The 15353-nt window shown below is 38.3% G+C and overlaps 2 protein-coding genes across 7 annotated transcripts; both read right to left on the minus strand.

Moving 5' to 3' along the window:
* Positions 1-2852: 2852 nt before the first annotated feature.
* Positions 2853-9228, minus strand: u2af2b (U2 small nuclear RNA auxiliary factor 2b). Of its 2 annotated transcripts, XM_079484320.1 has the most exons (13): positions 8747-8939; positions 8165-8185; positions 7766-7898; positions 7446-7481; positions 6775-6878; positions 6382-6533; positions 6070-6186; positions 5815-5953; positions 5594-5673; positions 5304-5426; positions 5135-5221; positions 4766-5017; positions 2853-4634 (listed from the first exon to the last, which is right to left on the minus strand). In XM_079484320.1, exons 1-13 carry the CDS (start codon positions 8793-8795, stop codon positions 4500-4502), a joined length of 1428 nt encoding a protein of 475 aa, XP_079340446.1. In that variant the 5' UTR covers positions 8796-8939; the 3' UTR covers positions 2853-4499. The 2 variants fall into 2 exon arrangements, with proteins under 2 accessions (XP_079340446.1, XP_079340447.1); XM_079484321.1 differs by lacking the exon at positions 8165-8185 and having other exon boundaries at positions 8722-9228.
* A 602-nt stretch (positions 9229-9830) lies between these two features.
* ccdc106b (coiled-coil domain containing 106b) lies at positions 9831-12915 on the minus strand. Of its 5 annotated transcripts, none has more exons than XM_079485544.1 (7): positions 12853-12915; positions 12371-12447; positions 12131-12229; positions 11804-11995; positions 11355-11501; positions 10948-11148; positions 9863-10811 (listed from the first exon to the last, which is right to left on the minus strand). In XM_079485544.1, exons 2-7 carry the CDS (start codon positions 12405-12407, stop codon positions 10495-10497), a joined length of 993 nt encoding a protein of 330 aa, XP_079341670.1. In that variant the 5' UTR covers positions 12408-12447; positions 12853-12915; the 3' UTR covers positions 9863-10494. The 5 variants fall into 5 exon arrangements, with proteins under 5 accessions (XP_079341672.1, XP_079341670.1, XP_079341669.1 ...); XM_079485543.1 differs by having other exon boundaries at positions 11804-11998; positions 12853-12899; XM_079485545.1 differs by having other exon boundaries at positions 12812-12859.
* Between the last annotated feature and the right edge of the window lie 2438 nt (positions 12916-15353).

Genomic DNA, 15353 nt, shown 5'->3' on the forward strand with positions numbered 1-15353 from the left:
CGCGAGAGAGAGAGATAGGGTTCGTGTTTTTCTTCTCATTTGTCAAGTATTCACAGAAGTGATGGGTTTTAAGTCGTTTTTTGAATGTTGTGAGAGATGTGGTTGACTGGACAATGTTCCACCAGGAAGGAGAACGAGCGGGAAATGGAACCACACTGAACACTATATTATATCATACATTGATATAAATTACATTCCAAGCCTTCTCCATATCTTTTATTCTTTTTAGTCTCATGCAGGTTGAAATTTATTTGATCTTTCCAAAAAATGCTTTTCACATTTAGTCATTTGGCTGACGCTTTTATCCGACTTACAGATGAGGAAACATTGGAAGCAATGGAAGCAATTAAAACAAAATAGGCAACAAACTACATAAGTGCATCAAACTAGTCCATTAAAGCCTAGCACAGTATACAAAGCTAAGAATAGTGAGGTTAGTAAGTCTTTTTTTTAAGAAGGAAAGGGAAAGAATTAGGATAAATCAATCAGCGACGTGTTGACGGAAGAGATGCGTTTTTAAAGATGGCAACCGAGTCTGCTGATCTTGTAGCAGCTGGTAGATCATTCCACCAATGTGGAACAGATCCAGAGAAGGTACGGGAGAGTGAATTCTTTTCCTTTTTGGGATGGTACCACTAGTCGTTGTTCCTTTGCAGACCGCAGTGATCTGGCAGGAACATAGATCTTCATTAGCGAGTGGAGATACGATGGTGAAGACCTGGTGGTGGTCTTGTAGGCCAGGAGCTTTGAACTTTATGCGGGCGGCAACAGGGAGCCAGTGTAACCTGATGAAGAGCGGAGTTACATGCGCTCTCTTCGGTTCATTGAAGACCACTCTTGCCGCCGCATTCTGGATCATCTGGAGAGGTTTGATTGTGCAAGCAGGAAGTCCAGCCAGAAGCGCATTGCAATAATCCAGTTTGGACAAGACAAGAGCCTGGACAAGGACTTGCGTAGAGTGCTCCGATAGGAAAGGTCTAATTTTCCTAATGTTGTAGAGGATGAATCTACAGGGTGGTGCTGGCTTTTTAGAGCTTGTTCTGATATTTTTGAAGTCTAATCTACCCATCCTATTCTTGAGACTCTATATTTTTCCTTGTATTCTCTTTATTGTTATGATTGACAAACATTGACATATTTACCTCTTGAAGAGTGTTCTTCACTTTTTCTTTATCATGGAAATGTCATCACCCACCACTTTTATCTCATATGGATAAATTCTGCCGATGACACAACAATTATAGGCCTGATCATTAACAACGACAAGTCGGCCTACAGAGATACAATGGTGTAAGGAGAACCATCTCTTGCTCAGCACCAACAAACCCAAGGAGCTGGTTGTGGATTTCAGGAGGCAGGGCAAGGAACACAGCCCCATCCCCATTGACGGGACACCTGTGGAGCGGGTAAACCGTTTCAAGTTCCTTGGGGTGAACTTACGATCTTACTGTTCACACTGATGCAGTGCTAAAGAAGGCACACCAGCGCCTCTTTTGTCTCAGGCGCCTGAGGAAGTTTAGGATGTGCCAAAAAATCCTCAGAACCTTTTATACCTGCACAGTTGAGAGAATTCTAACTGGCTGCATTACGGCCTGGAAACAGCATTGCCTGCAACGGCAAAGCACTGCATAGTGTTGTGGGAAGATGACCTTAACTCTCTCCAGGACATCTACACCAGGCGGTGCATGAGGAAAGCCAGGAAGATCGTCAGTGATTGCAGCCACCCAAATCTCTCCGTGCTGCCCTCGGGCAGACGATACTGGAGCATCCGGTCCCGCACAAACCAGTTGAAGGACAGTTTTTATCCTTAGGGTTTTAGACTGCTTAACACCAAAAACACTCTCCACAAGCTCACATTTCTTTTTACCATGCAGTGCAGTTTCATGGACTATAATGCATCAGGCATCTCACATAATGCAATAACAATCCCTTCACAAATGTGCATACCTATATCTGTACTATGTGCACTATATGTTTGATCTATTATACATACATGTTCATGTGTACACCTATACTGTATATTTAATGTGTATATTCAATGTCTAATTTGTATACCTTGTGTATAATGTATATTGTCTTTTTTTGTATAGTCTAATTTGAACTGTTCCTCTGCACTACATACTGTCACTTAAGTTTGTAAAGTCATACAGTTGTCTGTCCAACTACATTCTACTTTGAATGGACTACGCACCAAAGTGTTGAGTTGGTTAGATTTTTGACAAAGCTCATCGCTCTGAAAAGCGAGGTGTGCTGTGATTGGCCAGTTTACCAATGCGTAGTGATTGGTCGAATACTGCAAGTGTGATGGAAATGTTGCCTCTTACCATATTTGGAAGATCAGGTTCCAAAGCAATTGTACTGATAGTTGCGCCCACCTTACTTGCATATACATTTGGGCTGTCTTAGTAAAATCATACCACGAACTGACGTATATTTGTGGGGGTGTGGTTACACAATGCATTTCAGGCAGGTCTGGGTAGGCGTTTGCTTTTAATTTTTGCAATTTTACGTATCTAATACATGCATGGGCAACTTATAAGACACCGAAGACGCAGAAAAACACGTATTCGCACCATATGACCCCTTTAACTCAAGGAGGCTGGTGCACAACATAAAGCTGCTCATGATCTCATCAAAATAATAGCTTACGAAAAAAATAATAACGTAAAATAAGACAAACAAGCAAAAATGTCAAGCAGTTGACATTTGTATGGACAATCAATTCTTAACATGGGCAGCTGGGCATATACTATAACATTTTTAAATAATCTAAAAAAGCTAATAATTTTTGTTCGTCGCTTTTTGCAAATGTGTGTAAAAGTGCTAAAAATAAACCCATTAAACGCTATACGTTGTTTAAAAATGATTTTACTATTGTTTGCATAAGAAGAAAATCAAATCAAGACATTTCCAAAAGTATTCAATGAACAGAGAGAAACGTTTGTAAATATATTCAACACACTAGTAAATGTAGTAACATATCTGATCTTACAGAAGATCCTCTTCAATTTTCTGGTCCTACAATGTTTGTTAACCCTGATATTAAAACCAATCACAAATACGATTAAATGCAGCCTAGACAAAATAAATCAAACAAATAAAGTTTAAATCAGAATACACCAGTAGACAAGTGTTTGTATGCAGCACGTTGCTGCACGGCAGTGATAAAGCCTTCAACTGTACAGAGAGAGAAAAGAGGGAGAAAGTGATTTACTTTGGTTCCAGTTCACAAGGGTCTTTATAAAACCACATTAAAACAACTATCACAGTTCTTTCAGAGCATTTGAGTCTTCTGTATCAGCTGAAGTCGATATCACAGGCTTCAGCAAACCACAACTTTCCAACACAACCAATGCGCTATTAACCAAATAAGATGGACTCCTATTTTAATAAATCTTTAAATGGAACACATTCAACAATCTGTTATTTATAGACACTTGTGTCAGTGTATTCTGAACTGCTGATTTTAAAGATGTTTCTGGGATGGTCCTAACAGTACCCATGAAATAAGCTTTGCTGGACTACTTGAGAAGCAATAAGCAGCAAATGGACAACACACAGTGTCATAAAGAATGACGTATACTTAGATTGTGATGTTATGATCTGGTTGAAGACCAGCCACAAAAACTGTTATAACACAAATTAACCTAAAAATGCTACATATTGCTCCGTTTAAACAGACTAGCATGCAATGGTACAGTGTATCCCAAGCCACTCAAACCCAGAGAGACTCATCCAGAGAGATTCAAACTTCCAATAGTTTTATTATCAAAAGTGGCCTATTATACTGAAAATCACACATAGAAACACAAATGCTTCCACACAGGACATATGTAGTCACCAAATGGGAAGGTAATTACGTATGAAAGAGATCAAATGAGTTTAAGGAGAAAATTTTATACCAAAAACAAGCTCTGGGACAGTCTAATAACTGAAGATATAAACTGCGAGAAGCTACAGAATAGGAGGGAGACGTGGCGTGTTGGCCAACAGAGAAGACAAATGTCTTGTGAAAAGGATCAATGAGTTATAATTCAAAGCGTGGAATAAAAAAGAGATAAAAAACAAAGTCAAGGACCAGATGATGACATCTTCATTTGAATTACCTGCCTGAATATAACTATGGCAATGCCGAATACATCTCTACGTACATTTCTTGGAGCTTCTCTGTTGGACAGCAACGTCACGATGTTACAATTTTTGCTTCAGTATACAATTAAAAAATAGTTACAATTTTATTAACAGAATAAGCCATTTTCCGCTAATGTTCTTAAAATACAAACAAAAGCAAATGAAACAACCCTCCCATAATTGATCACAAATCTTAATTTAACCCTCAAAAAAAAAAAAGAACATTTGCCTTTCGGCTTATTTATGAGTACAAAAATGTTCCCCCTTTCATCATCTCTGCCTTAATTTCTCTCTCAATCTCTCTCTCTCTCTCGAGCTAATATCACATAGCTGCTATTTCATCCTTTTCCTCTCTTTTCCTCATGTTTCTACCAGAAGTCTCGGCGGTGGTAGGCATCTGGATCGCAGTACTTGGTCACCACCACCCTGTTGGCGAACTTTCTTCCTGTTAAGCCCTGCATGGCTTTCTGGGAGTCAAAAACAGACGTGAACTCCACAAAGATCTGGAGAATAAAAAAAGACAGTGCGAGATGGTTACAAAGGCATAATAAACAAAACAACAAGTTTACACTACAAACCCTTGGTTCTATCCATCACTTGCGGCAAGGTTTGAAAACCAGAACCGGTTCTTTACCTTGCCAGTTCCAGGGACTTCCAGTCCATCGACAGGTCGAGGGATCTCTATGCTTTTGACCTGGCCGTACTTGGAGCACTCCTCCTTGACATCCTCCACGATTTCCTCGTACTCCTCGTCATCCAGCAACTCCTCTGGTGCCACCATGTTCATCAGGCAGAGGACCTCTGTGGGTGTACCGCCCATCTGTACCATCGGGTTGGTCATCATTCCTGGCACTTGCAACGTCACTGGAGTCTCATTTATACTCATCTGTGAATGGTTAGAGGAGAAAATTAAAGTAATAGGAAAAAGGAATATAAGACGCCTTGAAAAAGGTTGAATCAGTTCACTATGGTCAAATCCTCTTAAGCTGAACTTGTTTCTTACCATTGTGGCATTCTTGGCCCCTACACTTGCCCTCTGAACCAGCAGCTTCTTATCTGCTAACTGCATACCGTTCAATCCAGCAATGGCCTGAAAAACAAATTAACAGATTAATTTTGGGGGTCAAATGTTATTAAAATAGACAGAAATAAAAATAACCTGGCCAACTCACCTGATCATTGACATTAACATCCACATATTCACAGAATGCATAGCCCTTGGACAGTCCTGTTGCACTGTCTTTCACCAAATTGAAGGCTTTTAGAGGCCCAAAAGAGGTTAACAGCTCTTTAACCTAGAGAGACAAAGGAAGAAATTGCTGAAACATTCATATTTCGTTTGAACTATTAGCATATAATGAAAACACTTTTCCTTCTGTAATTCATTATAAAATATAGGATAAAACTGGATTTTTTAAATATTTAAATAGATATTTTATGGGTGTGTAAACTTCAAACCAACCTGGTCGTCACTGAGATAGTTTGGCAAGCCTCCAATGAAAAGCTTGTGAATAGAGTCTGGTACAACAGTGGACACCACACCTGAAAAACGCAATTGTTAAAATAAAATGGGATAAGAGATGCAAATCTCACCAAAGAATAAAAATGAGTAAAATTATCTTAGGGAACAGATTTACAATCTTAGGGTCAAGTATAATTGAACTGAAAAAAAAGAGGAACCACCTGGCACGTAAACACTGGGGTTCTCACTCAAGCCAGGTAAAGGCTGGTAATCATGCGGACGGCGGATCTTTAAACTCTGTGCCTGGAAAATTATGCCATCAAACGCCATGGCTTGTGTGGTCTCATCCACTGATCGGAACTGAAGAGCAGAAAATATTTAAGAAGTTGCATATTTAACCAAGTCATAATATTTAAAACAGAAACACAAGCTCACCAATCGCAACTGGCAATTTAATATCTACACTGTGTTTGTACCTCAAGAAAAGCAAAGTTCTTGTCTTGGTTAATCTGAACGGCGAGAACAGGGTTTCCTGGGGCCTGAGTCAGCCCGCCAAGCCTCATCTGAGCGTTGAAAAAATCCATCATTGATTCCTGAAGAGAAAATTGAGCTGAGAAATTCTGCGGAACACCGTGAAACATTTAGGTCTCATACACATGTATATTTAAATGTATTACTCCTATATACAGTTTGGTTAACAACAGTTGTAAGGTCAGCCATCTCTCCCAATCTTCTCTGTGGAAGCGTCACACAGTTATTCTAGTATGTGAACAGTGTTCATTTATCACCTCTGTAATGCCAAATGGGATGTTGCCAACATAAAGCCTGCGAGCCTGGCGAGTCATCTGACTGCCCACTACCGGCACTGGGGTCGGTGTCACTGCCAGGCCATCCGGCGTCATGGTGGGCAGTAAGGCAGTTGCAGGGATTTGACCAGCAGCTAAAAGAAAGATAGAATAACCATGTGAAATACAAGAAGACAGGTAAGAGCATGGCGTTAACAACGGCAAGGTCGTTGGTTCGATCCCAGGGGATTGCACATACTTAGAAACAACGTGTATAGGATAATGCAATGTAAGTCACTTTGGATAAAAGCGTCTGCCAAATGCATAAATGTAAATGTACTGTAAATTAATTGTCTAAGGCATCACTAAATACATATTGCATGTCATGTTCCTCACCTTGCATGGCTTTGTACTGCATGGGTGTAATATGCTCAAAGCCTGGAGGCGGTACATCCCAGTACTTCTTAATTTTCTTCTTTTTCTCACGGTGAGGTGAACGACTGGGATCCCAAAGATAATGCAGAAGGAAAGACAAATAATATTATTGTCAAAACCAGCTGGTACATTTGTCAATGTAATGCATTAATGATCTATGGCATGACATCAATGCTCATTATTTTGCCATGGGATTCATTTTTTAGCGTTTACTAAAAAGGTTGGGACATTAAAGGGAAATAAAATGGCGGAATGAAGGAATAACCGTTATTCTAGGAAGAATACAAAATAATGTTATTCAAATAAATCTGAAAAAAATCCTGGGAAACACTAATGTTTCTTATCCTTTTAGCTCAGAAAAGCAGCCACCTTTTGTAATGGTAAACATGAGAAAGGACCACTCATCGTGCATACATGCATTTAACATGTTTCCAAAAAACTAATTTTGTTTATGGTGTATAACAATCAAGTAGTAATATAATCGTGGTCCTATTATTGTAGATTATTTATCTTTATCATGACATTCTTGAAAGCACAGAACAAAAATTCCTTCAGTGGATCTCAGAGAGATAAACCTGGTCAGGAGGTAAAAGAGTAATACTTGGACTCAGTAAGCCCATCTGCAGTATTACCTGACATTTTCTTGGGGTTGGTTCGGTGTCTGATTACTGAAATGACATTTAAGAACAGGGTATGACAAAGCTAACTTCACACGGTAGCTTTAACTGGTATACAAGCATAAAGATTGTACGGCTCACATCGGGGTGATAACTAACGTTACAACACAATCAACTTCAGTTTGATTCTTGGTTACTTAAAATCAAAAAAATTGTTCAAAAATAAATAATAAACATTTATACAATAAAAAGTTGGTTCTGCTATAACTGTTGCATTCTATTTTTACAACAACAGTAATTTTACTCCAGTCACATTTAAGCTGAGATTCTCTTACCTGCGTCTATGACGGCGGTCCTTGCTATGGCTGCGACGTTCCCTGCTTCTCCTCTCCCTGCTCCTCCTCTTCCTCTCCCGGCTACGGCTGCGTGACGGACTGCGCCTGCGATGGCGGTTTTCTTTGTCACGCTCTGAGACAAAGTAAAGAATGGAAAAATAAGAGCAATCTAAGGATCCAAGAGCAAAGAGAATAGCAATAGCTAAGGAAAGCAGCCTTGTGGTGTTTTATTTAAAACAGGAGGAGACAGAAAGTCCATTCTAGCTGCAGAATAAAGAACATTTTTGCCGTTTAATTCAGTGTTTGATTTTCACTGTGAGAATCTAAAGGACAAAAAGGGAAGATTAGAAGGAAGGTAAGAAATGGGGCTGTGTGTGTTCTTCATTCATTGATACCCACCATGACCATTTAGACTGTCACCTGTGTAAAAGAGAATGAGAAGGGTTAAAATTTACAGACATTGCACACACAGAAAACAGTATTTGAATCACTGAAGTTGTAACAATAAAACAGACCACCTGCACAAACCCAGAGAAGGTTGTGGGTTCGAATGGCAGCGTGCACACAAGCTGATAAAATGTATGGAGGTGTTTTGAATTAAACCAGATATGTACATGTAAATGGGTGGTTGGCTGACAATATGTGTAACTGTATAACATACTACTTTAAAAACAAGCTTTAAAGATTCAGTTGTGATTGTTGTACATTAATATTTATCACACTGTATCCTCAAAACAAAAAAATTCTAACTAAACACTAATGTAAAAAACATATCAGCAATAATTTATTTTCCAACATTCTCACGTTTGCATCCTTAAGTCCACTAAGCTAATGCATTTTAACCCTAAAACGGAGACCCGCATGTCTGGTATTTGTTTGCTCTCTATATATAGTGACAACAAACTAACACTTCGAGCTTTTGTTACCATGCAAGTGATTCTTTCTCAGTACTGTACCTTTAGATGCACATTTCTCACCCACCTTGTTTGTTTTCAGACAGTTGTCTCTCAAACTCATCAAAATCAGACATTGTGCTGTTGTAAACGCACTCCGATCCTTTAGCTAATGCGCTTTTCACTTAAACTCGCTTAAATTTGCACGCAAATTCAAGAGCCCGAATAAAACGTCGCTGATGTGATAAAATACCACCAGCATACGCTGTTCCACGAAAAATTACTAAATTTGTGCACGGATATAAATAAACACTTTTCTGCACGGTGTTGTTAGCTGCTAATGCTAACTAGAACCCGTGCAGGGTGAAAAAACAAAGGCTTAGGACGGTAAAACAGGTCAATAAAGCCTTTAGTTATAATAATATGTCCCTTAACTATACTTATTGACAGTCAAATGTTGTTCTTTTGTAATTCTTGAATAGGTTTGAGTCCGCACCGTCTCGGCTAAAATGCTAAGCGCCTATTCCGCGTTGGCGGATGCGTTGTCCGTTACTTCTCAACCCCGCTAAACATGGCTTTAAACGAGCTCTATGTTGAAGTGTCTGCCCCCTACAGGTCTGGAGAAAGAACAATGCACGAAATCTTGTTTCTAGGTTGTATTACATATTTTACGTGCAATTTTCTCTTTAATGATAAAGTGTGTTGTATTTTGTGAAGGAAATTATTTAAAAATATGCTGATCCAGGTGATGTTTGAGAAGTTTTAAAAACACTCCTAGTCATACCAAAGGGATAATGGATATAACAAGAAAATCCTACCTCACTGTTGCTTTACAACCAAGCTATTAACCTGGTGCAATACATAAACACCACTTTAGCATTATACATTTTCTCTTACGGTTATCCCATCAGAAAAATATTAATAATTGCCTATAGGCAAGTTTGGGTTTTAAACCATTTCTATCATAAATATTTTATTTATCAAAAAGATGCTACAAATATAATATATAATTTAGGTTCTCACCTTTTAAATCATTAAACTAAGTACCCAAAAGTTGACAAAAAAAGGATTGCTGTGAGGTAATTGTTTTTTTCTTCACTGGATTTTTTACATTGATTTGAAATGCAGCATAAGACCTGATTTTTCAGCCTTTCGTCATTAAATTTGATTTGAATGATTTTAAAGGTATAAAGATGATTGTAATATTGTTGCAAATTGAGGACTTTATTTCTCAAATAATCTTCAGCACAAGTCATATCTTCAAAAAAGATCATATCTTCCTACCATCTCAAAACTTATACATTTGGATATGATATTGACAACCTATTAAATAATCGGGTAACAGTTGATCATTTGTTGACAATTCAATTAAGGAGAGATGCAGTAACTTTTTCCCACTTTACAGTAACATAAAGCATATACAAATAATAAAGATGGGTAACCCTTCAAAAATACAGTGAATGACTATTTAGCTTACACATTGCTGGACCAGCACTGTATTCCTTAATGTAATTACTTAAAGTTCTAGGACAAATTCCACACATTTCCAATAGGCTGATAAACATTATAAATATATATTGAACTGTCAGTCACCCCATTTACAGTTAAAGCATGAACAATATAAATGTTTTTGTGTCATTACTGTAGAATTACCATAACCAAAAACTGACAAAATAAGGACTTCAATTTTTTTTTACTCTAAAATGAGTAGACCTAGAGCTGAGGTATAGAAAAGAGAAAAGAAAAAAACATTCCATAAAGTTTCTTAGCTGACTCCATATTTTCCAAACCACTACCTCAATACCGTAACTCCATAAGGAATACGTTGTTGAAAATTCAGTGTCTAAACCTGTATGAAATGGGCAGCAGTAGGTTGCTCTTCTTCAGGGCCTGAACCTTTGCGTGAGAAGCCTCATCCAGAGCTTTATAGCAGCGCCTCGCGTAATCCAGAAGCTTCTCCTTGGACGAATCAAATTCACCAACCTCTTCAATCTTCTCAGGGACAACCAGGAGCAACTCTGCGATAGGTGTGGTGGAGGCCACGGTGTTGCGGTCAACCGCGTGCGCCTGGAACGCTCTAGACATGCTCTTTAACTTCTGATAAGTTACGAGGATCTTCTTGTAGCGAAGCAGTACACCTGCGGGGTCTTTAACTAAAATGAAAGTTTTAGAAATGAGAAGTAAAGTGATCGGTCTTGCAGGCTTAACTTTATACAAATGTGCCAAATGTTGAAACTTCGTTTCATTACTTGTGCTTTAACAAATATAGCAACTAAATACTCATCTTACCTCTTTGTCTCTCCGTGGTCCGAGCGATACGGAAAACGCGTCGTCTTTTTACCCTCGTCTGGCCATTCTGTCTACCCGAACGGTCCTTCCATGAACTTTTACTATCTGAATCATCGCTATCATCAGTAACAATCTGCTCTTCTTCCAAGTAGCCATCCTCCTCTATATACTCTTCCTCCTCTATTACCTCCTCTTCTGCATCTAAGGTGAATAAAAATCACTTTTAAACGTAAGGTCAAAAAAGCTTTTTTTAATCTACTACTATACGCTATTACTGACGGAACCTTTATAACCTTAAATTACCATTGGAAAGAGTTTATAAAGCATGCATAACTGCCTAAATAGAGGTATTTTTAACGTTATGTTAATCTAACATTAGCTTTGTACATTAGCTGTGCAGCCCGAACCTCGCACACCACTTTTTCTGCTGCGCTTCTGGTTGCATGTAAGGACGTGGCCAGAGCGTGTCGTCATGGGTGTTGGAGAAGGTGTGGATACCTTCCGTGTGACAGGCTTCTGTTTGGGGAGCTGCTCTACAGGCTCAAACTGAGGTTCTGTAATAAAAGACAAAAGATCAAGAACTCTTTTATGTAACTGGTTATAAACCAACAATAAACCTATCAACATACTCCAACCTTAAGACGACTTAAAGTCTGGTTTCATAAGCCAGGACTATTAAATCGCTTTTATTAAAATGCCTTTACTGATGTTTATCTTGAGACCAAACAATGTCAGGGCAAGTAATTTTTTTGTTGAGTCAGCTCATTTTAGTCTGGCACTAGTCTAAAGCCTTGTCTGTGAAACCGGGCTATTACTCACTGCTTTGTGCAGGCCCAAACTAAAAATCCCCCCGTACCATTTCTCCCCTGGCTCCTGGTGCTGAAAATGAATCTATCAAGCTGGCAGCGTAGAAAGTCCCTCTCTTCCTCCAGATCTTCAATGCGCTTCTGGAGCCAGGAGTTCTTTTCCAAAGAAATCTGCAGCTGTGCTCGAAGACTGGAAATCAGAAGATAGGGGCTGCAGGGGGGAATGTGGCTCGAGGCCGAATCTGCTTAAAATCAACAACAGAGCCATTTTTAAGGCTACCTTCTTGATTCTTAAAAACTGGTGTAGCTCTCGTATGCCGCAGCGATTATTTAAAAAAACCAAATAGTCGATGCCAAAACATGATTTTAGTGTTTACCATCAATGGTTTGGTCATTTTGATGATAGAAACCGGACTCATCTGGGTTGCTGTCCTCAAATGGGATGGAGATTTCATAGCCATCTTCATTTTTTAAATCTGTAATAAACAGAAAAGGTTAAGCACCTATTCAGAAAAGATCTGAATAACATGTTACCGTGCTATGAATTTTCTTTATTTAATGTGGCAAATTCCAATTTTCGAGATAAAATGACATTCATAACTGTAATACACTCTGACCCTTGTGGCTCCTCGTGTTTTTCTGCGCATCAGTCATGATGATATTCGTGACATGGATCTGATTGACATCCACAAACCTACGAACAAACAAACTATCTGAAATTGCAGGTCTATCAAATAAAAAAACAGCTTCGTTTTCACTTGAAATCAAGTTGAGGAGCCAGGTGCGTTAAACAGCGCAGGGCTTGTAACAATTAACTGAGTAGTTAATAAGGCGTAAACATTAACAAGTGGTTAATTAAACAGTTATTCAGTTATTCTGACTGAATTTCTCATCACGTCCAACACGAGAACAGACGAATTTCAGAGTTTCATACATTAAGTTACATTACAGCATGTTTTGCTAACAAGAGCAAGAGTGCGAGTACGTTTATATGATGTGCAAATGAACACTTCAAATATATAAGTATTATACAAGCATAGAAATCCATTAAATCGCACCAGTTACTTCTGTTTTAAATGTCACAAAACTTTCTACTCACAATGGCTAACTCAGTTTTTGCAAACCTCAAGGCTGGGTTGACGCGTCCGGATGCTGATTGGCTGTCAGTGTTTGTTGTTACGCGTATTTTCTGCTGAGCTGATCACTGTGTCATGATGATTGACCGGTTGGTTGACAGATCGCCGAGAGAATCAATCCTGCTGTTTTGCAAATCAGGCGCTCTCTTAGAAGACACGCCCACCGCAGATCCTTTTCCGGCATTTTAAAGAAATATTTAATTTATCGTTCACATTTATACAGCTTGCATAAAGTGCATATACGATATCTAGATTGTTAATGCAAATTGTTTCATTAAGGCAGAGCCGAGTTTTGTGCAAATCGTAAGGAATATGTTTTACGATTGAATATTTATTCAAGTATTAATTTGTTAATTTAAAATAACTTTTGAGTAATTGAATTAGAAATCAGAAAACAACCAACACGGGGTCTCCCACAACTGGGATATGCGCATTTTTGTGTTGTTACAAAGTTAACATTGTTTTACTGTAAACTTTTTGTAAAGTGCGATTCCGGTGGTGTCAAACATCAAAAAGACTGGGTGGGACCGGAAGTAGCTGTAGACAGGTACAGTAGTCCTCTCCATATTTGACTCGGTCGCACCTGAAAAAACGACAATGTGTTAAAATTCGTGAAGATCACTGAAATCAAGGTGAGTTTCGTTTATAAATCATTTGAGATGGAAAAGAGTTTCTTTAAATGTCGCGAGTAGATTGCATTTTGATCATGAGAGTTGGCGTTTTCATTTTCCGAGCACATTAGTTATAAAGAATAAGGCGAAAGCTGGGGCACTTTTGTTTACTTTGGGCTTTTAAAGTAAACTTTTTATAGTGAACTGCTGTTTTTTGTTGCACTAAGTGTATTTAGCGTACACAAGTTGCGTATTTTTACAGTAGTTACAGTACGTATTGCCTTTTGGGGGCCAACTTTGTAATTACAATCCCAGCATTGCATAAAAAACGCATTTATTTTTGTTCAATTAGAACTTAAAACCTGAAAAAGTATTAGTCACCAATCAATATGTATTTGTAATATCTTTTCTTTTTTACAAAATGTGTATTTTGCTTATATCCAACAGCTACGATGGCATCCTGCAGTGGTCTGAAACATTGCAAAGTGGCCCTGGCCTTTGCTATTGTTTTTGACATATTTGGCTTAACAGCCCTGTTTTTGGGTCTCTTTGCACCACTGGAGGTGAAAGGGAGAGATTTCGGGGATCTTCTTATCTACACTGGTGTTCTCTTGGTACTGACATCACTTGGTGGTTGGGTCATGTGGTACAGCGGCAACATTGAGGGTATGCCACCCCAAAAGGACTTGAGCCGAATAGGTACCGCTGTGGACCGCCTGGCCCGCAATCTCAGCAGGAAAATAACCACACATCGTGTTCACAGAGGGCCCTGAATGAATGCAAAAGACAAAAAACTGGTCGACAGAGACATTGGATCTTTTTCTCATTTTTCCATTTTATATTAAGTTTGATAAAGTAGACATATTTCTAACTTTGTTAGTCGTGGTTTGATTATAAAAAGTTGGTCCTGCAGATTCACTACCGTACCGTTTGTCAGACTGAGCGTTACGACTTTGCATGTATGTGAGACTGTTACAAAATAGTATACAACAAATGTTGTAGTACAGAATGACTACGCTCCTTTCATTACAGTGAACCTTGCACAGTAAAGAGGTCACCAGAGGGAACTATAATAAAACAAAAACTGTTACAAGAAAAGCCAATGTATTGGAGAGTTAACTTTGAAGTCTTTGTTACCTTTGCATGTTTTTATTATAGTTTATGATATTATTAGTTATAATTGTTTAAATTATGTCATTTAAATATAGCCTACCTCTCAGTCGATATTTTCTTAGCCTTACCTTGTCACAGCTTTTTTGTGTGCTCATTCATTTAACAGTTAATTTTCGAAGTGATAAACAAAACTTTTTATAAATCTTTTGTCTGTTTATTTCTATTATCAATGAGTTTTCGAATCAGTTGAACATTGTAATTAAAATGTAGGCTACAGTATACAGTGTATATGATAAACATATGACATCTGCTGTTTTGGTAGAGAACTTTTTGTTGTCATATCTTTCAAGTATATGATGATGTCTTTGACGACTTAAAACACATTGTTCACAAATGTTGAATTGCTTCTATAGATAACAATGATGCATGCTACAGTCATTTAATGAGATTACAAATAATTTCGCATGACAATATTTTAAGGCCTAAACGTGTAACCTTTTTTATCATTGCTGCAAACAGAATTACTACTAAACTGTTTTTGTAGTTCACCTTTCTGTGCTATCTTTCTAAAAGGGTCTCCAGTAAACAAAAAAAGCAGCTTACTGTCAATCAAAGAAAGTAAACAAACAATCCCAGCTTTATTTAGCTCTACGGCCTTTTCTTGTTTTACACTTTATCCAAGCGGGCTTTTCCTGAGCCTTCTAAAGGGATTAGGGCACAGTTTAGCACATGCTGGTCTA

This window comes from Barbatula barbatula (assembly GCF_947034865.1).
Source record: "Barbatula barbatula genome assembly, chromosome: 21".
NCBI lineage: Eukaryota > Metazoa > Chordata > Actinopteri > Cypriniformes > Nemacheilidae > Barbatula > Barbatula barbatula.